Below are 26,254 nucleotides of genomic sequence, written 5' to 3'. Positions count from 1 at the left end.
GACTGCTTTTCCTATTGCATGGAGGCAATAAAGCTGCATTTCGTTTGCGGTATGATTTTTTGTTTTATTTTTCAACTTAAAATGAATTGAAAAAAATAAAACAAGACGGATAATTCGATCCAAAACAGGTTGCCTTTTTTCTACAACGGACTTTAGGCCAGGAAGGTCTGTAGCTTGTGAAGCTTGTTCCCTATTGAGGTGAATTTTTAAAGTGTCTGTTATCACCCAAATAGCGTGACCGAAAACGAGTTCATTTGGAATAACAAAGTATCCAATTCAATCTGAAACTGTATTTAAGTGAATTGTTTTTATCTATTTAAGTAGATTAAATGCCTTTTACTTTTCCAAACATGATTTAGCTTGTACTTCAAAGATATTTTACGGCTTGTTTGGAGTTTACTAGAAGGCATATGCGATCGCAATAAATTTTTAAAGTGTCCTAAAAATTATCCTGCTTCCCAGCAAACCTTTTTGTAGCTGTATATTCTTATGCTGTTTTGATATACATTCCGTATACATTATAGAATGATTGTATGAAAGTTGAAAAAACAGCATTTGCCTACTAAAGTGGAGGCAATATACATAACTACATAATTTTCATTGCTTTCTAAACCGACGAAAACTACACCATTATCCGACACCTCATTCGTCCCGATCGGAACAATGCAAGACAGCGCAAGATTTTGCTCTCATAGCCTTCATGTCGTTGGCAGCGACAATATTTTCGAGTTCTCTCACTGGTCAATATGACTCAATTACCATATGATTTTTATTCATCTGGATGTACTGCTGGTTCCAGAGAGAACATGACGATAATTTTTTCACTTGAAGCCCGCGCGGTAGCGAAATCATATCAAAATTTACAAACATGGTAGACTTCCTATCATATCCGATTTAAACTGACTTCAGATGACATTTTAAACCAAGGTTGCGAAATCTCATGAGATTGAGATTTTTTTGAGTGAGATTTTCCCTTTTTGAATCTCAGTGTGATGCTAGGTAATCTCATCGTGAGTATCACAAACGGTTCTTGTCTTGAATGTCAACGCTTTCTCAGACTGAGAATCACGAGCAGAAAAACTACTTTTTGGAAGGCAGAGATGCCATGGAATAATATTTGTGCAAGCTCTTGAACAATGAAACAAGTTTTATAGTTCAGAAAAAGCTGAACATACCACGACTTTTTAAAAACTGTCAGTTATACTTGATGAATGTTAAAGGCCAGTTATACTTTTTTAAACATTTTTATAGAGAACTTACTATTAAAAGCTCAGTACAATCAGGTTGATGATAAGAATTTGTTTTTTTGTTTTATTTATGTCTTAAGCAAAGTTGCAAAATCTCGTTCAGTTAATATTTTATCGAGTGAGATTCTTCCTTTTTGAATCTCAGTGTGAAACGTTAACGTTGGTTGTGAATGAAAGTTTTGATTTTAAAACATCTTCCTGAAGAATGTATTATCATGACTTGTAAGAATCTGATTATAATATTTTTTATGTCTTAGTTTAATGAAAGTTTTACAGAATGAGCAAAGTTTTTATGTCCAAATATGTTGATGAGTCTCGCTCGTATTCAGAGGATTTAAGACATGCAAGTTATGAAATTGTATTTCCTACAGTAATGTACTTTTAAATCTCTTAAAAACGTTGATGCAAAGTTTTGCAATGATGGAAAAGAACCGCAAACATTGAAATGCCCAAGCTCAAAATTCTTCAAAAAAAAACCCAATGGCTTAATGTGCTTGCCAGAAAAAAAAACATCTAAAATCTTCTGGACATTACAAGAAACTATAAAAAAAATATAGCATAATCTGAATAGCCAAATATTTGATTATTATAAATATTAACACAAAAAGTACCGCAAAGACAACTAAGCTGGGAAACACTAAAATTCAGAATTAAAATTATAAGGATCCACCGGGTCTAATTTTACAAATTTAGTATCTTTGAATTACCGAAAGTTTTTCGTCAATTTTGCAGAAAAAGTTTTATGATTTTATTAAAGCATTCGAGCTATGCTTTGCTTTTACTTGTAGCGGCAACCTTAAAAACGAAGCTGAAATTTATAGGTAGCTATGTAGAGTTTTAATATAAATGAAGAAAATAGTTTTTTAATCTTCCAAACAAATTAAATTTAAAAAAATAAAAATTAAAAAAAGATTGTTACCAACGAAAAACCATTCCAATTAAAACGCATGGCATCCCAGCTTATGCAACCGGCTGGAATCGACCACATATGAAAAGCATTTATGAACCAAATAAAAAGTAATAAAGAAATATCAAAATTTTCCCTTTCAAATGAAAGCGGCGGTTTGTAGCTTCTATCCTAACGGTTAATCTTTTTTATTTCAATTTAAAAAAAGACATTTTAATGATTTTTTATGCATTTTAACGATTTTCTTTTTCAAGAGAAGGAAAGCCGGTTTTATTTGCCCCGGCTCACAGATCTTTTTCAAATATTATCTCGACTCGCGTGATGTTTGAAATTCCCTGTGGGAAATTTCTGAAGTAGAAAACATGATCGTTGCACCAAAAAGTAGGATATGATTCATACCAGCCTATCTAATGTCCGATAAATTCACTTATTCTATTAAGAGCGTTTCCAGAAGATTTATAGAATTCTAAATAGAAAAAAAATATGACAGAAATAATAATGTGCCATTGAATATTAAGATTGATCAAATATTACTGTACTACCATTTGGAGTAATTGTAAAGTCGCTTCTTTTGTTAAGCGGCCTTACTTCTAATTTTTTGATTATTATCTTATGAGCTTTTAGACACATGCATCAGAAATGAATTGTTCTTTAATTATCATAGCTGGATTTTTTTTAACGATTTTTGAGTACGTTTAAAAATGAACTTTAGAAGAAATTCGTGAAACCCTTGGAAAAAACACTGTTCAATTTTATTAAAATGGCTAGTTTATACTGTTAATTGATCATTCACAGCCTAGTACATAATTTTGAAGTGGTTTTTGTGAAATCGGGAATGTTAAGATTGGTTTCGAAAATTGGTTTTCTCTACGGTTGCTCCGGATCTTTTACAGTCTCTAAGTGACTATTACTGCCAAAAATTCGGCAAAAAATTGCACTACCAATGAGTAGTTTGGAACAGAGAAGGGATGTCAAGGACCAAGGACGTTTAAAAAAAGATCGCTTGAAAAGAGCTTTAAATAAAAGTTGAAACAAAGGACAGCTTATCACTGACGTCACGGCTTCTATTTTTTCATTTAGTGGATATAAAAAAGTAGGTTTTAATTCTGAATGAATAGATGCATATTTGTTAGAATACATGATCTTTATTAATATTTCCGAATTTAGATGTCCTTCACTCGTACACAACATTTCAGAGCATGTTGTGGAAGGGACCGCATGAAATTTTATGACTGTGATCATATTACAGTTCAACATATGTTATTTTTTTTTGTATGTCAACAACCGAAAAAATACAAAAAAAACCTAAAAAAAATCTGAGTTTTAATCTTTTTTTTTTGTAAAAATCTGTCCTTGAGAGTTAAAACAAATATCGATTTTCTATTAATGTATTCTATGCTTTGCTCTATGCATATTTTACTGATTTCAAATAGCCAGAAAACCGATTAGAAATGTTGCTTTTAATCCCATATTATGTTGTTGCTTTTAATTTTGAAAACCAACAAAACGTCAACGACTGAATTTTATATTTTTTTTTATTTAAGTCTTCTTGACTATTAAATTATGTTATAAATTGTTTAGTACCAAAGCGCCGTATTTGCAAATAATATTATAAAATTAAAGTGTTGTTCTCAACATTTATAAGGTAGTGTGTTGTGTACATAGACACTTTTTAAAACATAGGTACCACGAGCTTTAACACTTTCGTTATTAAAAAGTTTCAATAAACTCCAATCATTAAAGCGCTCTTTTTTTTTATATCAAAGCGTTTGGAGTCTTTCAACTTTGCGTGTCGATAGTGTGGAAAGCTAATCACATTATATGATACATTCAAATATTCCATAGATTCGTTACAAATTTAACTGTCGTCAAAAAATAGTAGGGGAAAAAGTGGGGAATATAGCTGAAGATTTCTCTAATGGGATTCTGGATTTCTGATTTATTTCTAGATGTGATGCTCAGTGAATTTCGTTTGACATCGAAAGTTTTGAGCATCACAACGAAATTCATTGTGCTGCTTAATTGATACTCATCACGGTGAGTATCAATTTCAAATGATTATCTGAAATCTTGCAACTCTGTTTTAAACTATCTTTTCATTATGCAGTTGAAATTGTTATTTGCAACACCATTGCAAACGACTTAAGTTATCATTTTTTATACGATTTCATGTTTACTGGGTTCCACACTTTAACTAATTTTGAGCAGATAATTTTTTTTTTTTTTTGTTTCGATTATAGTCGTTTTACCATCTTTATGGCATTCGCGACTTTATCAACGTTGCAGTTGGCGGATCGTTATTGAAAAACTATCCGGTACAACTGTGTTCGATGTTTACTCTTGGGCTCGAACTCGCGGACATCGGCTCAGGAGACAACAGACTTGCCAACTGAGCTATATCACAAGCCATTGAGCAGATAATCAAAAGAGGTATCTGTATGAAATATATAACTGAATTAGAGGTCCCACTCAATTTGGTATCAAAATCGAACGGTTTTTTTTAACAACATTACCTAATGTTTGACGCTTTTACTGGACCAATATAATTTAGACAAACACATTATTGAGCTGATTGTAGTATTTCGAGTCATTATACTTCAATTCCACATCTCAATTTCGTGTTCCTGATATTCTAATTCAAGGTATGTACGATGTATCAAGGTTGCCGAAATCACAGAAAAATCTGTAATTTCACAGAATTTTGAGAAAATTTTCATCACTGAATCTGTGTCACAGAATACAGAATTTTTAAATTTTCACAGATTTCACAGAATTTTGTAATTTTGAATGGATTTTCAAAATTATAAATTTTTTGGTCAATATAAAGTTTAGACTTCATGCCTTGAAAAAGAAAAGTATGATATGATTGGTAATGTCAATGATTTTTTTCCAAAAAAAATGTTAAAAATACCCATTTTAACATGAGTTTTCAATGAAATTAATGGAAAAAGCATCACAGAAAACCATCACAGAATTTTTGAATAAAATCACAGAAAGTGAGTTTTTTTTCTCAAAAACTAGATTTTTTTTTCGGCAACCTCGATGTAACCTTGTTTTTCGTACTCTCGCTGCTTATTAATAGTTTTAATCAGAACTTAAAAACTATCCTCTATATTTACATAGCACAGATTTCGCATTCATTTCCAACCTTTCAAAGTTGATGGATTATGCGGATAATTGTTGGCTCCTGCCTGACTTGATGAATAAGGCCTCCTTTTCGGATTCTCCAGCATAATTGTTCCAAAGTTTTAAAAAATTCTACGAAAAGATAATGTCATGTATCCATTATCCTTTGAACCCCTCGCTTCATAACTCATCAAAAAGTTGAAAGCAATTGCATCGAAATAAGTGGGCTCGTCCTCGCCAGCTACATACATACATAGGTACCTGGCTGTCTTTCAGTATTCAAATGAGCCATTTGCTCCGAGCATATGTAGGACTAGAGAAGTCCTCTGTTGGAGGAACACCTTTAGGTATGGCTCCATTTTTGCTCCCCGGGGGTACAATTTAGCCGACTCCCTCCAGATAGGGCTTTGTGTACTTATCATCACCATCATCATCGTTGTCGTCGTCGTCATCATCAACAACTCTACAGTCCTTCTCTGGCTGTCGTCGTCATTCACATCATATCAACTAAAATTGCAGCTCCCTACCGTTTCATCGTTCAGGTGGATTGGGATAGCTGATGTCCAGGCAGGGGTAAAGGGAGGCCTCGGAAGGACGTTCGTTGAAAAAGAACTGGATCCGTGTAGTGCTATTTTTAGAATCGCATAGGACTGCCTCGGCCCCAAGCCTTTTGGAGCGAGCTGAGTTGACATTAGATTTACATTCATTTAGGGAATCCTTTCGCACGTGATGGAATACTGTTGATAAATGCTATAGGGCCGCTTGGTTTGTTGCCTAACGGGTGGGGAATCTGTGAATCATCGGCACTAAAAATTCAATTTTTGTTGTGTTGTGTGATTCAATTGAAGCTGGAACTCAATCGTTTTGATTGCGCCAACCGCATATGGAAAACATTGAGTTTTTCTTTAAAACGTTACTTCCACAGACAGATTTTCCCAACAAAAATTAAAAAAAAAGTCTAATATTATGGTTATCGATACGAAGTTCAATGACTATTTTAACTTTTATTGAAGGTAAATATGTAAATACATTTCGAATTCCGTGATCGCTGGCGTGGCTCAGTAGAATTAATTCAACATCGCCAATGGTTGCTGTAAGGAATGGATTTGTCTTTATTACATATTGCGGTAAAACGTTTACATTCGGTGACCCCTCGACAATTCGATTCGATATTCGTCTCTTTCTCTCACATCCAACTTCTCGCTCTCACTCAAAACTTCGACAGTTTGCGTACTCGGACCAAGCCCAGGCCAGTTCGGTTTTGACGGTTTCGAGTGATATACGACACGCACGACCGGTAGCACACCTCTACCCGGAAGGCCTTTAGGATGTGGAAAGTAACCGGAGATTTTCCGTATGGCCACATGCAGGTTTTTACATTGGCGATCCTGCCAGGAGCCCAGGAATGATGAATTGACAAAAGGTATGAGGAAAATCTCCGGTTACTACAAAAAAAATGGCGTCGATGGTGATAATAAAGTGCATCGAAAATAACAAAAAATTTATGAATAAGCGTAAGTGATAAGGTGAAAGTAGTATCTGTTTTTTTTTTGTTTATGAAAAAGGTGAGTACCACAAGTCGGTTATCCGAAAAATTTGAATTATTACCAGCTCTAGACGAGAATTCAAATATGGCGTAAATTTGAAGTAATCTTGGCCAATAGATGAATTCAATTTAGTACAAGCAGAGAGCGTCGGATTAAGGCGGAAACGCCAGCTTTGGTTCGAACGGAAGCGCCAGTTTTGGTTTGGGCAGAGAAGCCAGCACTAACACAGGTGGAGTTGCCAGTATTCACGTAGAGGGACACGCCAGCATTTACTTAGGCGGAAACGCCAGCGTAAAACTAGGCGGAAACGCCAGCGTTAACTTAGGCGGAAAACGCCAGCACTAACACAGGCGGAAACGCCAGCACTGAATTGGGCGGAAACGCCAGCACTAACACAGGCGGAAGCGCCAGCATTAACTTAGGCGGAAACGCCAGCGTTAACTTAGGCGGAAAACGCCAGCACTAACACAGGCGGAAACGCCAGCACTAACTTAGGCGGAAACGCCAGCATTTACTTAGGCGGAAACGCCAGCACTAACCTAGGCGGAAACGCCAGCATTAACGTAGGCGGAAAACGCCAGCACCAACTTAGGCGGAAACGGCAGCTCTGATTCGGTCGGAAACGCCAGCACTAAGACAGGCGGAATCGCCAGCATTCACGTATGAGGAAACAACAGCATTAGCTTAGGCGGAAACGCCAACATTAACACAAGCGAAATCGCCAGCACCCACGTAGGCGGAATCGTCAGCATTTATTCAGGCGGAAACGCCAACACTTCATAAGGCCGAACCTCCAGCACAAACGTTAGAGCGCTAGATCTAACACAGGCGGACACGCTAGCACTATTTGAGGCGAAAATGTCACATTTGATTTAAACAGAAGTTCTAACCAGTTAGGCGCTAGTTCTAAATCAGGCAGAAATGCCAGCTCTAGGAAAAGCGGATTAGCTAGCTCTAGGAAAAGCAGACGCGTCAGCACTAACCAAGTAGAAACGCCCGTACTGACAACGTCGAGAATGCCAGCATCAACCTAGGCATAATTGCGATAAAACAGTCTGTGTCCCGCTTTAGATTTCAATTCTCAGTCAGGCGAAAACGTTTCCTTTTCGTTGAAAATAGGAACAATATGTGGAAATACCAGCAAAGAAGCAAGTGAAGCTTACCTGAGAAAGAGAAGCTCATGTAATTTTATGTTCGATCACACGATTACGAATCATATAGTTCGAAATATGTTTTTTTTGAGCGCTAGGTAACCATATAGAATTGTATGATATAAGTAAAGCAAGCTATAGATTCACTGGTTCCGAAGATAAACAACAAACAACCGAAGCAAGAAACGATAGTCAAAAAACTACAATGAACGATTCGCAGCTAGATCAAACGACTATCTTTCGAGCAGCAGTAGCCAATGCACCTCGGAGGATTTAATGGATGATCCGAACGATTGCAAGGATTTCTAGCATTGCATAGACAACAGTAAGGGTAGCTACACCAAGTACGATTTCGCTTGGGCCGATGAAACAGCTTGGGATCAGGAAGCTTAATCTTGCAACCATGGTTGTTCAAATGTGTGGTGGAGAATCATGGAATAGTAATGAAATAATTTCTAATAGCAATGAATCACCAAACTCAACTACTTTAAGCATTTCCACTGACCAAACCACCTTCGATGACGCAGCTTTGAAAACGTTAAAAAGTTCTGAAAGTCAACTTGAAAGCGTAATAGATTATGTTTTGAAAATTTATATTCCTTGTCTAACTAGATTGATTGATAGTGCTAGATTGTCAACCCAGATTTGAAAAAAAAAACCTTTCAGACAAAATTTGAAGGGAGCCGTTTTCTCTATTGTACGAACGTAAACTCTCATGGAAGAGACTACTGTTAATTTATATTTTAGGGTTACTTTACAGGATCAATCGTGCAGAATACAAACCAATAATAGTTCAGTAAGACTGGTTGTGATTTTCCAGCGTCAGGAAGTCTTTTACATAAATTTCAGCAAACCCGAATGAATACCGGTGAGATGAGCTAGAAAGCATCACACGCTGGGTGGTGCTTATATATAGATGATAATCCGTTTAAGATAGCACAGTAGGTCGCTGTACGGTTTCCAGTTTGTGGGCTTGACAAACTTTTGTTCATGTGGACACGCAATCGGGCACGCTGATTGAATTAGGTTTCCTTTTTGAAGGTTTGAATCATGACGATGACCTTGTTGCGATTTTTTTGACTCACAGCTGCAATGAACGCCACAGGGAGTTGCTCTCGTGCTTCGCTTGTGAACAGACGCATTTCCCGGTAGCTGCGTTATCGTATAATACGTAGTGAATTTCGTGATAATCGCTTGCAAAGGAAACAGTGAAATTTGTTATTATTCTGATGAAATGGTTGTTTTGCATAAGAATGTTTTGTGAGGAAAAAGCCCTTAAAAATTATGTGCAAAAAGAAATTTAAGAAAAAGTGGCGGTGGCGTTTTTTTTCGTCAAGCCTTCACACACGGTGTAATTGTAATGGTGTGGCCAGGGGAATTGTGAAGGGAATACTTCCCAGCCTATTTTGGCAAGTGAAAAAGGATGCTATAAAATGGTGACATTAATAAATTATATAGAAAATTTGAAAGAAAAATTGCCCTCGGCAAAATATGTATGGCTTAAGAAGAATCATGGCTACGGAAACTACGTCAAGAGAGAATCATAAGCGGAGAGGTGCCCGAAATTTACAAGCAGTTTTGAATTTCCGAACAGCTTGCTGTGATGCGACAAAAATACGCGACTGGTGGTAGTTGGAAAGTATCTGAAGCTGGTTGTAAATAAATTAATGATACGAAGTGAAAATATGATGTGACACGCTTACGGCCTACTATGACGTAAAGGTCAAAATGCGATTAGAAGAGCAATGTTCAATCGCTTCCAAAGAGCCAGGCGGGGCGAGGTTTTCTTGAATGCATGGTTACTCCGGTCGTTACTGCAATTCGGTTGTTGATAACTAGCTCGTAGAGTTTGTGTTGCGCGTGGTGCGGAAAGCCTAATTTGTCCTTTATAATATCGCGTTTGGCGGGAGTGCGTGCATGCCTGTTTGAATGGTGGCCGTACCCTAAGTATCAAGAGAAGAATTCAGAGTTTGAACGTGTGCTGAAGAAGAAATGCGGATTGGTTTCATGGCACAACAGTGTTTTAGATCAGGTGGAAATCAGTATGGATATAGGTAAGCTTCAAGTGTCTTGAGGTAAGATTGGTAAGAAGGTACGATTATTTCACTATATGTTCAATTATTGCATTTAAAGAATATATTATATAAGAACGTACAAACAGTTGCCAGCTGGGCAGGTATCTACACGTATGCGGAATACCTGTCGTAGATTCTTAACTCTAAATATGTTATGAATTTTATACGGTTGCGAAACTGTTTGCTCGTTCTACAAATAAGACATACACCTACACGAAACATTTTCATTTCATGCCAGTTCACACGAAGCCATGGTGTCGGGTATGTGGTAATTTGCATTCTCGAGGTGTTTAAGTGTATATAATTATTACAAAAAATATGAATATGTTTAGTTCAATAAAGATTATATAAACGAAAATTGTACACGATAATTTTATAATAAGATCACGAAATAACATTGAATTTAATCTTCCTCAAAACCATGAAAATTCATTGAAAAACTTTGAATTTCATAGTTTCCTTGAGGAAAACTGGAAGCTGTAATAACCATGAACTTGATAGTTTTGTGTTTTGAAATGCATGGAAAAAAGTTGATTTTTTCATGGTTAAGTTGCTTAACAACCCCCTTTTTTCATGGTAATTTTGGTCTAAACCATGAATTACACTGTCAAAAACGATGAATTTTACAATGCATTCATCGTTTTTTGTACCATGGTATTAATGGTGTCAACCATAAAATCCATGGTAATGTGAAAATGAAATTCATAGTTTTTTCACAATGTTTTTCCATTCGGGTGATCATCTAAAGTTAAAATTTGAACTATTACAAATCTTTTCAACAATTACTGGTTTTTTGCCCAACAGTAAAAAAAACGATACAGAAAACGATACAGCGACAGCCTTGCCAGATCTACGGATTTCTCCGTAGTTCTACGGATTTTGAGCATTTCTACGGAGCTACGGAGCTATGGATCGATGCTCGAAATCTACGGGTTTTCAGCATTTCCTACGGATTTTCTACGGATTATCGAACCAATTCAAGGGATTTTGCGGATAAATGAAAATTCAACCTGACGACCAAAAAAAACGGTCATCAATTTCCATTTTGCCGAACTTCCTCCCCCAGGCCGCAATAAGCCATGTAACTAGGATAGCTTTATTGTAAATAGGTCTACAATTGCAAAATGTTATACCTTCTATCAAATTCTACAGAAATTGTTTCAAACTATTCCACCCTCTTGAGGGATACATTTAATTTTTGCGGTTGTGGCTCTTTCAAATGATATTACCGCGCAGGATAACTGCAAAGTTCGTAGGCAGCACAAAATTAGACCTTACAAATTGAATCCACCGCGCAAATATATTTTTTTTACCAACACACAGGGTTGCCAATATTTTTTTCCTTAACTCAGAAAACCTTCACGCTAGAAATTATTAAACCATGTACGGTTCAAAAATAACCATTTTTGACCTTTTCCCGGGAAATGCCATTTTATGAGTTCTTCATGAGAAGCCATAAAATGAATTCTGGGAAGAAGTTCGAATATGGTTATTTTTCAACCGAATGGGATTATGGAAAAAAGTTGAAAAATGGTTATTTTTCAACCTCAGCGCTATGTGGAGCATCATATGGTTTTTTTTCTTGTGTTTAATGTTTAATAAAATCCCAGAAAAACAAAAAAACAAAAAAAAAACAAGTGTTTAATGTTTGGGATTTTCAAATGAAAAGAAAAGAGATTTTAGAAGTATTGAAGAAATTGCTTCTTATTTTAATTAAATTAAATTTTTGGAGCTGATGGGGAAATTGCACATAGCTTGGTGATTTTAATCTAGATTAAAGCTGTGATTTTCCTTTAAAGCTGCCGCCACAATTTTCTCGGGAACGTCTTTAATCCGATCTGACTGCAGCTTCTTATACCATCTGAGACTGTCTACTTGAACTCAATTGCTGGCTTATCTGCCTCCTCACCGGTTCCCACTAACAGCATCCTCGATGAAAACTCGCCCCTCACCGGTTTCCGGATCTACCCGAGGCAGATTTTCGACTGCTTTGATCAGCAAAAACTCGCCATAAAAATCGGGCACTTTTGTTCCCAACCCGGAACGGAACGTCAGAAAAAATAGCAGCGATACTATGAACCATTTGTCTTGAATATTATCGACTATGTGCAAGATTCCGATCAAATGTGGAGGCAAGTTTGAATGTGCTAAAAGTGAATTAAAGATTTTAAACTACAACTCAGAATTTACATTTATTTACCAACCTTTCGACCTGACTTCCTAGGATTGTTTTCGCCAATGATAAACCGGATCTTCTACTCGACCATGTTTGGGTGTAGTTTCTTCATCCGGGCCTTCTCCACCATCATTCGGGTGTTCATTATGTACGAATGAAAAGATGCCACATCCGGATGAAAATTCTTGATACTCTTTAGCCGGAACAACTACCGGGAGCGTCATTCTAGGCTTCTTCATTATAATATTTTATATCTTTCGGGTAGTGCGGGGACCGATTACGATGCTTTTATTTTTGTTAGCTGTGACTGCGACGATGAACCGGCAGATTTTTTCCCGTATTTATCGGAACTGGAAGCGGAACTCTCACTTGACGCACTGAAATTAATTATATTTTTGTTAGTCAGGTTTAAATAAATTAAGGATTTTTTCCATTACCTTTTAGAAACTCCATCATGCTTATTCGATTTTCAAGGACAGATATACTCGAAAACATATATTAATTAAAAAAAAAATAATTAAAGAACGCGTTCGGCTGCACCATCAATTAGTTTCAAAATGGCGATTAATACATCAAGTTTTTCAACCATTTTCTGATTATCTCGAGAACTACTAATATGGTTGAATTTAAAATTAGAAAAATTATTGAAAAATAACCATATTGGAAGTTTTCAAGCAAAAGCTTAAAAATGATTAACCATAAATGGTTAAGTGAAAATGAGCGTGTTGAATATAAAAATTAGGCTGGATATAAAATTCAGGCTGGAATAGAAAATACCAACTGCTGATTTTTTATTGCCTTTGTTACAAAAATCTTTAGGTATCGATCATGGTGATATCATTGATTATTGGTTTGAGTCCACTTTCTATAGGTTCAGCTCGATGATGCACTAAACTCTAAGTTCATTCTCCAAACAATTTTCAATATTGAGAAAAATATTCAATTATATAGAATTAATTATTTCTTATGAATTACATTTTCATAGACTTTGAACGTCCATGCAAAGTGTTAAAATTCCACTAATTTCAGATTGTTTTAAATATTTTTTTTTGTGTTGCTTCTGAGATAAAAGAAGTTTACAGCAGACATTAGATAAAATATGACCAATTCGTTTTCCCGTATGTTGGTGAAAATTTTCCACGAATTCAGAGCTTTATATATGGTTAGAATGAAAGCAAAATTGGGTGTGTTTTGTGTTTAAAGAGGATTGGAAAATGAAAAACATTAGTCGCACTAAATTTCTCATTTGTTATGAATCATTAGTTGGGGATGGGATTAGAAATCCAAATTTTATAATCCAGATTTTACAAAACATTCAGAATTCCGAACAGGAATTCATTTTAAAAGCTCGATCAGATTTGAATTCGCATTTTTAAAACAAAATTTAGACTACAAATTAAGTTTGAAGTCTCACATAGAGTAGTGCACAGCAACTTGTATATTCGATAAATATGGTCCACCTATCATATTTTTGTGAAACATCGCAGCGTAAAACAGTGACAAAAAGTTAAAAAAAACCAACTTTTGAAAATTCGTCAAACAACTGTGCTTCGTGTTTTGAGACTCTAATGAAACAAAATTGTGCATAATTACTTCAACTTTCTAATCATCTGTTCAATTTCGTTTTTGCAGTGACTGAAACAATTCTGGTGGTTGATCGATTGAAAAAAAAAACGGTTTTAACATCGTGACCATAATCTTGAAAGTATTAAAAAAATACATCCACATGTTCAACATACAGTTCTTAATATGAGGTTTTTTAGACACTTAGTGATTTTTTTTAGGTTTTGATAAGTGATCTAGAGCCTTTTAGACGAAGCTCGTTTTCAAGATGTTTTTCTTCGACCTTTTTTTTCTTTTAGGGGAGAGCCCTTTTCTTCGACCTTGAATAACATAAAAACAAGTGGTTGTAGCTGAATATTATCTGAGTATCATATTTTAGTTACGTTACAAGGTTTCCAAATCGATAAATTCTGTACGATGTGTACAATAGGGAAACAAGCGAGATACAACGATTTTAGGTGAAGAGTGTTAAATTGACACTCTAGATCCCTAAAGGGTGTTTTTTTTGTCAGGGCTTTCAGAGAGCGTTACATAAATTCATGGGAGATTCTAAAAAAAATTGTTATTTGGGTGCGCCTGATAAAGTTACAAGCTTCCACACTTTCAATAGTATCTCGCGTGAGCTTTCATTACGTCATATGAAACATCTTAGGAATTCACAGAAAATTGCTGCACAAGTTATCAAAACAACTTTAAAAATATCTACCCTACAAATAGAATATGTTGTCCAGGCTACAAATATCCTAAATGGAAAAAAGTTACGACTAGTTTATGTCAGTTTTTGCATTTTTTCATTTTGAAACTGTTTGTTTACACTTTGTTTCATACGACATAATGAAAGCTCACGCGAGATATAGACAGTCTATGGCGGATTAGGGTTAAAAATTTACATCATTCTGTTCGTTTAGATATATAGCTTATATAGATTTATAGCATGAAAATGACTAAATTAGGCAAAATCAGGCTCCTTTCCAAAAATCAGGAAAGGCGGAGGCTTATCAGGTTATCAGGATGGGCCTCCAGAAATCAGGTGAATCCTGAAAAATCAGGCACAATGGCAACCCTGCCAACACAGTCTCCAACGGATTGTGCTGCCATGAGCCAGGATTTGTCTGTAAAATAAGTTTTTTTTAACGTTCATCCAGACATTTTTCACGAATTTACACATATTTAAAGAACATCAACATTTTTAAAAGTACCATAAGTTTTCCTACGTAATAAGACTGAATAGTAAGAGATTTGAGAAGTGGCAGAATCACATGCATTTTGGAAAACCTGGCGAAGGATATCAAAACAAAACAAAAGCACATTGATGCGCGAGATGCACATTAGACTGGTTCAGCTCATCAATTCGAGTTTTTCGAGCGATAAAAGTTTTTTCGAAAAAGTTTTCCTTCGGAAATTTACGCTTTGTTATTCAAACATTTTGTTGTTGCCAAAAGTTTCAAAAGAAATCAGCTAAATGCTAGTTTTTGGGTTCAAATTTTTGGGAGTTGACGTTTTTAACTAAAATTCGAACTTTCGACTTTTTTCATTCAAACTGTAATAAATCAAATACAACACAACAAATTTAGTTGAAAATTCACTGAGAATTTATAAAAATAAAGCAAACATGAGTAAAGTTTAAAATCTTTTATGGGAGGAATCTGAATATAAGCAGGTTAGATTCCGTAGAATTTTTAATGAATTTATGTTTACAAAAAATCATATTTACCAAAATCGATTTTTTTTATCCAAACTTGTATTAAAATCCGAACCAGAGATTCGTGAATTCTAATTTCAAAATTTTAATGATTCATCCAAGTCTTCTATTCATTTTTACCTTCAACGGGAATGCATTGTTTTCCCATGCATCGTAAAAATTCAATGAAAATCGAGGTTTTTTGTCCAGGAATTGAAATTTTTCCACGAGTAGTTATTGATTTCCATTCTCTCTACCTCTGAAAACTAGAGAAGTTTTAGTTTTAGATTTCAAAGATCTCTCAGTGATCTTTCCGCAGAGCAAAGCGTTTGGTCATATGCAAGATATTGCAGTTTGAATGAAAGAAGTTCAAAAAATATAACTTTTATAGAATTGATATATTTCATGTTTCAAATACTTGAGAAAGGTTTAATGTCATCAGATAATATTTAGATCCAAAATTAATCAATTCTAAAAATACATTTAAAAATGCATAGTAGGAAGAGTTAAAACAAAGAAACGCGATGGGGGGATCACTAAGTTCGTCTATCAATATGGCGGCGTGCGCCAATAATTCTTTTCACTTCGAGATTTCAAAATCACATATCTAAAAAATAGTTTTAAAAGTGACATTTCTGATAAAAAATAAATTCACAATCGAAGTTTATCATGTGAAGTAGCCAAATGAAGTGGAAAGTAATTTTTCGCATCTAAAACATACATTCATGAATTAAGACGAATCAAAGGGAGACGACGGAGCTGGGTGAACTTCCCCTACATTCACAAACCCGAAACTCTCTTTAATCATCAATAATGGCGCCGACCACGTCCTAATAGTCAATAGATAATTTGAAAAAGATGGATGAAAAAGTGAAGAATTAAAATATCTGTTTTGTCAATTTCTAATGACTCATTACTAAGACCTATTTTTGTTTCTATCTTCATCTTCAGGGCCTTTTGGATAAGAAATTCACGCAAAATGCCTCAAATTCAATCTTGATTGTTATACGTAGTGAATCTATTTTCTGAAACTTGGTTAAAAATCAATCTACTTCCCGAAAATTACAAAAAACTCAAAATATCAAAATAAAATAAGAAATTTTTAATTTTGGGTTTAAACGTATAAAAATTTGTGTTATATGTTTTTTATTTCAATAAAAGCCAAACAATACAAACAATAGTGAAAATTCAAATAGCAATCATCATTTTCATTCATGTTAACCGAAAATCTTACTTTTTTATCATTCCAGCTTCCCGGCGCCACTTCGAGATTGCCTTCCGGATGTTCGATCTGAACGGAGATGGTGACGTCGACAGCGAAGAGTTCGAAAAGGTAGCGAATCTGATTCGGCAGCAAACGAGCATCGGTAACCGGCATCGGGATCACGCCAACACCGGAAACACCTTCAAAGTAGGTTGAATCAAAATAAAACGTTCGAAAGTTTTTTTTGGATAATTTATAATTTTTATCGTTACTTGTAGGGTGTCAACTCAGCGCTTACTACCTACTTTTTCGGGCCGAAAAACGACGAGAAGTTGACAATTGAAAAGTTTCTGGACTTCCAGCATCAGCTGCAGCGGGAAATTTTGACCCTGGAGTTCCTGCGTAAGAATCCGGACGAAAACGGTAACATTAGTGAGGCAGAATTTGCCGAATTGCTTCTCGCTTATGCCGGGTACACGCAGAAGAAGAAGATCAAGAAGATTAAGCGGGTTAAGAAGAGGTATGTTGTAGGCGTTTGTAGAGCGTTCGTTTTTGTTGATATTCTTTTTTTGGAAAAGCTGTAAAATATTGCGATTTTCTTTTTTAAATTTTGTTACATCGTATTTCGTTGCTTTTGACATTCTGAAGGTTCCGTGACCATGGCGTCGGTATCTCCAAGGAAGATTATCTCAATTTCTTCCACTTTCTGAACAACATCAACGACGTCGATACCGCTCTAACGTTCTACCACATTGCCGGAGCGTCGATCGATCAGGCCACGCTGAAACATGTGGCAAAGACGGTAGCATTGGTAGAGCTCACTGATCACGTCATTGACGTTGTATTTACCATCTTCGACGAAAACAGTAAGTGTGGTTTACTGCATGCTTTGCATATTTTTCATTCTCAACTTTTTCAAATCTAATCCATTAACGCATCTTTACTCAATAGTGGACGGTCAGTTGAGCAATAGAGAGTTTGTTTCTGTCATGAAAAATCGTTTGCTGCGGGGCCTGGAGAAGCCCAAGGATACCGGATTCGTCAAACTGATGCATTCGATTCTTAAATGTGCCAAGGACACCAAACCCGTACTTCTGGACTTGTAAGTAAATTGACATCACGGGCAAATGAGGTTAAACGATGTCCCTCTCTGTGCTTCATCGTCTTTGTAAACGTTTCAACACGTGCCCTGTTTAAGTCAAATTTGTAAAATAGCTTTATCTGCCTTGCGGCCATAAGTTCATGTCATGTTATCGTCTTGTCTCCAAACCTACGTATTACTTACCTCTCTTCACTGAGAACCAACCTTTATGTATTATTGTCGTTCATCTTTCCTCATAGTTACCAAGCAATGCGCACATGACATCTATTAAATATTTCGATGTTTCTTGAACGGTGTCTGTCCATTTGTACTCGATCCGAACGGTCATGTCTTCCCAGTGTTTTTTTCATTCGTGGGGTACATTTAGCAATTTTCATTTGGTCATCTGGTGAACTAACTTTTTGCATGGGTTAAGTCAGTATCACTGAAACTGGGGTTTCAGAAAATCTGAGAACTTTTTCAGAAGGGCTGCCATGGGTAAATGTGAGGTACCTTGTATATGGAAAATTTAAACCCACTTTCATCGTCCTCTCGTTTTAGTTTATTTTTCTATTGTACTAGCTGACCCGGTAGACCCGGTACCAAAATACACTCCTATGCCACCTTTACTATTTGTTCCACTAGTTGTATTAGTTCCCGAGATATGAAAAAAAGGTATGGGGGCCCCTCTCTTCCCCCCATTTCTTCAAAGGAAGAATGGAGGTGTCTCAAATAATCTATAGAATATTTCTCGTACACAAATGCCGTCATATGCCTTATTTTGTTGAAAAAAGAGGGTATGAAAGACCCCCCTCCTCATTTTCCATCTCCCTACTGGAAGAAGAGAGGTACCCTAAACTCCTAAATCATCATCAAAACATTCCCTGTATCCGATATATGCATAAAAATTGTATGGGAGACCACCTTCTTTCTTCTTATCACCTCGATGAAAAAAGAGAGGGGTCTAAAACAATTATAGAAACTTTTCCTGTATCCAAATACCCCCCGTGCCAAATGTTGTTCCGTTTGCTTGATGAGTTCTCGATTTGTGTAAAAAAATCTATGAAAGGGCCCTCCTCCCTTTCTATGTCTCTACTGCAAGGCGGGAAAAGTCTCAAAATATCTTTTAAATCTCTTGCCTTCCCAAATACTCCCGCATGTCAAATTAGGTTCCAAATGACTCGTTCTCGAGTTTAATACTCAAACTTCGAACTTTTCCTAGTGGGTGTTCTTTCGAATTTTCAAAATTTTTCACTCCGTGAGGGTGATTGTTAAACAAAAGAATTTAATAATTTTTTAAATTCTTCATATTGGAAAAAATTGGGCCCGCCAAACTAAAACAGCTGGCACTTGCAATTCCCTAGACCGTTTTTCATCAAATTACTTTTGTTAAGGCACTTACAGTGTTTAATTTAATTTGCTGACCATATATGTTTCTTTTAGATTTTTTAATATCTATTCAATTTTCTAAAAATATCAAAAATTCTACTTCTAAAATTAGAGGTGATAAACAAAATCTGATAAAAATTTAGTTCAAGAATAAACCTCCAAAAACAGTTTTTAAAACATAGGCTCCAAAAACATGCCTATGAATTAATTTTTCCCAGATGATATTAAACCAGTGATAAAAATATCCCGTCAGCACTCGACTGTTTTCTCTGGAACAAGGTTATCGCTCAAGATATTTTTCTAATTTTTGGCCAATACGGCTGGAGTTCCAAATTCACACCAATTATATTGCCAATACTGCAGCTCATCAACACAATAATAATAAAAATTTTAAGTAGAAATCCAGCATAATAGTTTAAGTTGCAAATCCACCTTGAATCTGAAAGTTGCAATTTATAAGAACTTTTCATTGAAAAATAGTATAAGCTTCAAGAAATGAACCATTTATTAATTTTTTTTATTTAAATTGAACAATAAGTTTGAATATATTGAGTACATGATAATATACATATTGAGTGAACGAAGCAAAAATACGATGTTTCACTTTTTTACGAAATCATTCGTTTCAAATTTGTAACTATTTCTTTCGATTCAGTTCCAATGAATTTAAAAATCTATGAGAGCTTGAAATTTAAGAGAAAACAAATAAAAATAAAGTACCGAAAGTTGCATACCTAAGAATTTGATTTTAATTATTTTGTTTGAGAATTAAATTTATATTTTGATATTGAAGAATCGAAACAAGAGTTTATATTAATTCGTTTTTTCGAGTCACGATTCAGCTATTTACTTCAGAAAAATAATAAAATATTCAGTTTGAAATTCATAGCAATTGTTAAAACGTTCTCAAATAAATGTTTGGATTTCCAAAGGTATTGTTGCTAAACAAGAATCACAAAAATTTTGGTGAGAGTTTTGCGGTGATATATAGATACTCAAGAAAAATGTTGTAGATAACTTGAGAATTTTTTCACATTTTCTTCTATAAAAATGTGTGTTTTTTTTTCATTTGTAAAATTATATTCATATCGGAAGATTCTTTAAAGGGTTCTTAAATTGATGATTTTAAATCTGCTCTATATATAAATGATATATGAAATGATTTTTTTTATCCACAATTGTTCGCAGTGAATATTTTAAAAGGTATCAAAATATGTATGAAGGGAAAGTTTGTTAAACTTCTTTAATTTCAATTTTTAAAAATACAAACCTCTAATTTAGTTCAATGAAATTTGAAAGGAAAAGGAGAAGCAGTGTGCATCATGGTCAGGTAGTAGGTATTGTTTTTTTAAAGAACTGTATCTTATCAAGTTCATCCATTACTTTGATGATCAATCGTTTAGATTAAAAAAAAAATTATGCTGATATAAAATATTTTTCAAGAACCTAATTTCAGCCTCTATTTTTTATCTAAATGTTCAACTCCACATTCAAAAGAGTATTGATCAATTCACAAGGCCACAGAATTAACATTATTTTAGATGAAAAGAATTTAAGAGATTATTTTGATTTTTGTTGGTGCCCGAGATTATTTTCTGACTTTTTTGACAAACATTTTAAACATTACAACTAAAATTCGAAATATGGGTTCATACCACATTTCTTTTTCCCCATAAACGCAAGTAATTTTGACTTCTGTGAAAAAAATGAAGTTTACTGTTTGTTTACTGTTCCCAATTCTGTTAAATACTTCACTCAAAACTATTTCGTTTAAAAACGTTTATAAACTTCATATCACCAAAACGAGAGGTGAAAAACAAAATCTAGTCGAAGATTCGAGTTCAGCGCACCAAAATCTATTACTAAATCAATCATTAAAACATAGACACCAAAATGCTATCTCTTGAATTATTTTGGTAAGACGTTTTTATTAGAAAAAAATCTTTTTCAAATGTTAAAAACCAATCTTTTTTATCTTCATATTATATTTTAGTTTATGAAGAGTTTAGTCACCGTGATTTTGTTTGTTAATTTAATTTATCGACCTTATCGGTGAAAATTGAAAGAACATAACTAAGAATATTTCAACTTATCCGGTATAACTGTGATCGATGTTTACTCTTGGGCTCGAACTAGCAGACATCGGCTCAGGAAGCAACTGACTTGCCAACTGACCTATATCACAAGCCCAATTTCTAGAGTAAACTTTTACAGCAATTTAAAATCAAATTTGGCTATCACGCCATGAAAGCAGAATTTGCTATTTGTTTGATTGATTTAAGGTGGTAAACAGCTTTTGCCTTTTCTGAGAGAAAGTTTTAAGAGCATATTGATCCCAAATTTAGCTTTCAAAGAAAATGTTTTGATTGCCCTATATTGGCATAATTATGCTCTTCATGCTCTCGGAAACAAGGTGTAGTTGGGGTCTCAGTTTTAGCAAAATTTGGCATCACTTTGCTAACCAAGTATGGAAATTTCTGCTCTCATTTTTGCAGTGTTCCACCGTATGTCGAGCAAAATGAGAGCAAATTTTCTCAATGCGTGATAGCAAAATCTGCTATAATTTTGCCATAACGTCCGCTCGGAATGTTTTAAAGTACTAGATCATGCTAAAAATATTTTTAAAAAATCTTGAGACCGTATACAAGATTATATGCATTTTATTTGGAAATGTTTTCTTTAAAAATGTTATGGCTACTACAAAAAATTACATTGTTCCTTTTTAAATTTCTTTCAAAATTCGCAATTTTACTTATACATATACAAAAAATATTAACTTGAATCTGAAATTCATGGGTTCTGAAGTTAAGATTTTTGAAAAGCATAGGTCGTATACTATGAGTATCAATCAATTTAAACTGCAAAATTATAAATTACAATTTTACTGCGCTTTGAAAATTAGAAAGAAAAGTTTCTTATTTTATTTGATTTACGAAACTTCTGATTTTATTATAATAAACTAAGATATCATAATTTTGATTTCCTTCTGCCATTTTTTTTTAAATATTCGTTATTCGTTTAGAAATTGAAATTCCTTAGTTTAAAATGAAAAAATACAGTAGGTGAACTAGAGTTGGAATAATGTTTTTTTTTTTAATTTTTTCGATATCTTAAACTTTGATATGCTGTTAAATAATACCCAAACTGTTAAATAAACTTGTTGCCCAAATAAATATTTTTTCTAAGCTTTTGAAGTCAGAGTTTAAGATGCAAAAATAATGTTTCGTGAATGGTTTCTTATTAGTTATTTATTGCAACGAGTTGCAAAATAGTGATTTCTTTAGCACAAGTCTTAAATTGGTCCAACAGGGCTTGCCTAGAAAAGTTCGGATAGGATGTTTGGAAAATTGGAAATGACTGAAATTTTTTATCAAGTAGTAGTATAAACAATTCTATGTGAGTTAGTGAGATACATTTTTAGTAAAAAATTTATATTATACTTGAAGATGAAGATTTACTATGGATGATTGTAAAACGTCTGAAAACAACATTTTTACTGAATTGTCTGTGACGAGGGAGCTACATAAATGAACGCCCTCAGAACAGTTTTAAATTCTCCAAGACGTGGATTTGCGAGCTGAAGTAACACAGCTGTAATTTATCAAAAAATAATAGAATGTCAAATGACGAATGATGGATTGAAAAGTTCTGTTTAATACACCATTTTCAATGTTTTTGTAAACATGATTTGTAAACCCATGACGATTCTATGTAGGATGTTTTTTATCATTTTTATAAACCTTATATTTTTGAAAACCTTAAAATAGAATCGAGTTTGTGTTTAATGATTTTATTGTTATGAAACAAACAAATCAATGAACTTAGTTGAAAATTTTGAACTATCCCGACGAAAATGGACAATCAAAATCTTGGAAACCTTGAATTTTTGATTGGGAAAATCGAGAATTTCAAAAAGAAAAATTTGTGGTCACCCTGCTCTGGACAATTTAGCCATTGAAAAACCTTCAACGAAAATTATTGTTTACATGTTTTTAAGTTCAAACCGAGGAATTTTGATTTAGTTTTTTTTTTTTAAATTTTAGAAGGGGATGTGTGTATGAGTTTTAGATATAGCATACAGTGTAATCCATCCTGAGTGTGCAAGTTCATTTTCCGTTTTAAAAGGGGAAACCTTTAAGGTTTCTAAATATCTAATCTAAATACTGGTATTTAATACTTCCCCAAATTCAGTGGTTGAATTTAAAAGAATCCATTTCTTGATTATGTAGTTATATACATTCAACCAAGCGGCTTAAAGTGCTTACCCAAATTGAATATAGGATTGTGTGTGCCATAAAATAAAATTTTTAGACTGAGCTGACGTTTGTTTAACTCAGGGTCATATCACTATCATATGGTAGAATAATGAAAGGTTTAAAAAAAGCAGCATTCAACTATATCTCACAGACTCCAAATAAGCTAATGTCCATCTTGTTCTGAATTTTTCTATCGGCATGATGAAAAAATTCTAAAAATTCATCGAGGGATCAGTGGTTCAAATTTTTCTACTGGGAACTCAAACCTTGGGTTGTTCACGCAATTGGGTATATAATTCTTAGAAAAATAAAATCATACAAAATTCTCCCTAATTTTAAATGTTCTCTAACATATACATGTTCACGTATTAGAATCCTAGGCATCATGTCTCGTCCTAGTAATTAAGTGGAATACCGTTAAATTCCTAAGGATTTGGTTTGCTAGATATCATTTGTTAAAGGTATATCCTATTTGGTGCGTTTTATAAATTTGTCGATCTTTTTCGTTTGTTTACAGCAACTCACGGCCACGGTATTACGCCTAAGTGTAAGTTTGGTCAATCTCTCAACTGTATCGATATGATTTTAATTTATTGTTTAGACCCTAAGAAAATATGTTACTAAGTTTATTTTATTGAAATTAACATTTGTGAAAAAAATTTAACTATACAAAAACGGTCATTTCAAATTCCATCAAAAGAGAAAATAAAGCTGGGCGACTCGGTTACAAAATTAGGGCTGTGTTCGTGTTCTCTTTTTTATTGATTTATCTTGTTTCTCGTCGGGCTTCGGTTGTTTTGTTTTGCGCTTGTCAGAATCCGATTAGCAATAACAAATCTATTTTCGGTTTCGGTGAAAAGTATGATTCTCAATCCACGAAATAACTCTTTTTATATCCAGTAGTTGTACTCGTAATAATTTAAAAGTGTTCTATCGATAAAAGTGATCGTTCAGCCATGCTTCCCGAAACGATGGTGTTTGGAATCACGCTTCTCCTAACGGGGGCGATTCTGTTTCTTCTGATCTATTTCGTATCCTTTGAAAAATAACTGAGAAAATCAATAATAATTTTAATACAAAAAATCATGAATGAAAATCTAATTTTTCCTTAGCAAAAGCATGACTGTTTCAGGTGATTATTCTATCGGATCTGGAATGTGACTATCTGAACGCTCAACAGTGCTGTTCGAAGCTGAATTTTTGGATCGTTCCCAAGATTTCGGCCCACAGCTTTGTCGCCTTCCTGCTGCTCATCAATGGCAATTGGATGCTGTTCATAGCCAATCTTCCGATGATAGGCTGGCTTCTTTACGACATCATCAAGGTGCCCAGTGGGAATCTGGGCGTGTACGATCCGGCAGAGATTCACAACCGTGGAATGGTGAAGAAACATCTGCGGGATACGATGATCCGATTCGGGTACTTCTTGATCATATTCTTCGTATATCTTTATTGGTAAGACACCATGTAGTTTATTTGAAACTAGTCAATAATCGTTCTTTATTTTAGTATGATACTCGCTATGCTGAAGGGAGATCCAATCAGACGTCACGAAGAGGAAGAAATCGTTACGGATTTCTAGCCCATGGTTAACCAGCTTAGTCTCAGGACTAGGGAGCGTTTTCGATTGTAAATTTTGAGATTTTTTTAGTTTTGCTATGAGAAAATTCTCTAGCACATCATGACTGAGAGCTGTGTAATTTGGTCTCCAAATCAACTTGCTTCTCAAAGTCGTTGGATGCATTTGTTAAAGGCCAAAGATTTATTTGACAATTGAGATCAAAAGTATTGATTGGTTTTATGTTATTGCTATATGTTTTCACTGGGTTGTCAATTCAGAATGCGTTTATGAGCTACTGAAATGAATAACTCGAAGTTTTATCCATTTCATAATGTGCAACCTGTGTATAGATATGATACAACTTAGCATGGAAAAAATGACGGTCACCAAAGCAATCTCAGAACTAAATTTGATCAGCATCGATTTCATCAATAGAAACAAATATTTTTTTCATCCATGTCACTCATTAGATATCATTATAATCATCCTCATAATTCTCTCCCAGATTATCTATACGGCTATTGATTACAAATTGTCTTAAATTATTAAAATCTCACCGGTGGTTCCTCATTCAAACAAAAAAATTCTTTAAAAAAACGGTAGTGAAATTAAATTACGCAAACGAAAGATTTGTGCAGTTCATTTTCAAATGTTGATGAAACTTTTTGAATGCTAAAAACTTAAAATAAAACAATAAAAGATTTCCTAACATGTTTGTGGGTTTTATATTTGATAGAAACTATGACCGGATAAACATCACAATCTTTTTGAGCCTCTATTTATAAGTTTTCCTGCTCATGGATATCTTTCTGAATTTTAATATGAACTTCACTTAGTTTTTTTTGATGAAGTAAAGTCTGTTGGCTATCCTCCTATATGAATTAATTAAAACTGTAAAAAACACTGTAGCCAGTTCGTCAAATATAAAGTACTAATAGTTTTACAAGTTTCTATTATTCTTTTCTCTTAGATGTAGTCGATATCACACACCAGATTTTAGTTTGAGAATGCATAACAAGGACTTTAAGATTTACATTTGAGCTTAGCCTGATTTTTGTTTTACAACTCAGAATAAGAACTCCAACTAAGAATTCTTTATAATGATTAGACTCAGAATACAGATTCAGAAACATATATTCAGGATCTTAATTGTGGTTTTGAATTGAGATCTGAAATTCTGTTTTAAAACTTAGACATAGTATTCGGATTGTAAATTTAAAAAAGTATCTCCAAAACCATAAAGAAAATTTGAAAAGTGTGAAATGTTTTAAACAATCAAAATCAGGATAC

The 26,254-nt window shown here is 34.3% G+C and overlaps 2 protein-coding genes across 4 annotated transcripts in view; both read left to right on the top strand.

The window, feature by feature from the left end:
* LOC129743739 (calcium uptake protein 1 homolog, mitochondrial-like) overlaps positions 1–24,091 on the top strand; it is a 68,093-nt gene extending 44,002 nt beyond the window's left edge. Inside the window, exons 7-11 of one of the 3 annotated variants that reach the window (XM_055735869.1) lie at positions 16,724–16,884; positions 16,956–17,197; positions 17,326–17,543; positions 17,629–17,779; positions 23,921–24,091. In XM_055735869.1, coding sequence (XP_055591844.1) covers positions 16,724–16,884; positions 16,956–17,197; positions 17,326–17,543; positions 17,629–17,779; positions 23,921–23,948 — 800 coding nt within the window. In that variant the 3' untranslated portion in view covers positions 23,949–24,091. Of the gene's footprint in view, positions 1–16,723; positions 16,885–16,955; positions 17,198–17,325; positions 17,544–17,628; positions 18,071–23,920 lie in introns of those variants that run through there. The other 2 variants (XM_055735868.1, XM_055735870.1) reach the window with 2 other exon arrangements.
* A 104-nt stretch (positions 24,092–24,195) lies between these two features.
* On the top strand, positions 24,196–25,910 carry LOC129743744 (protein cornichon homolog 4-like). Its single transcript, XM_055735881.1, has 3 exons — positions 24,196–24,434; positions 24,536–24,858; positions 24,913–25,910. Exons 1-3 carry the CDS (start codon positions 24,360–24,362, stop codon positions 24,983–24,985), a joined length of 471 nt encoding a protein of 156 aa, XP_055591856.1. The 5' UTR covers positions 24,196–24,359; the 3' UTR covers positions 24,986–25,910.
* Positions 25,911–26,254: the final 344 nt, after the last annotated feature.

The sequence above is a fragment of the Uranotaenia lowii genome, chromosome 2 (genome assembly GCF_029784155.1).
Source record: "Uranotaenia lowii strain MFRU-FL chromosome 2, ASM2978415v1, whole genome shotgun sequence".
Classification (NCBI taxonomy): Eukaryota; Metazoa; Arthropoda; class Insecta; order Diptera; family Culicidae; genus Uranotaenia; species Uranotaenia lowii.
The sequence above is the reverse complement of the archived record's forward strand: the minus strand, read 5'-3'. Positions and strand labels throughout refer to the sequence as shown.

Coding starts and splice junctions, on each gene's coding strand:
- LOC129743744 (XM_055735881.1), top strand. CDS start 24,360: ATGCTTCCCGAAACGATGGTGTTTGGAATCACGCTTCTCCTAACGGGG. Junction 24,435..24,535: donor TGTTTCTTCTGATCTATTTC/GTATCCTTTGAA, acceptor TGACTGTTTCAG/GTGATTATTCTATCGGATCT. Junction 24,859..24,912: donor TTCTTCGTATATCTTTATTG/GTAAGACACCAT, acceptor TCTTTATTTTAG/TATGATACTCGCTATGCTGA.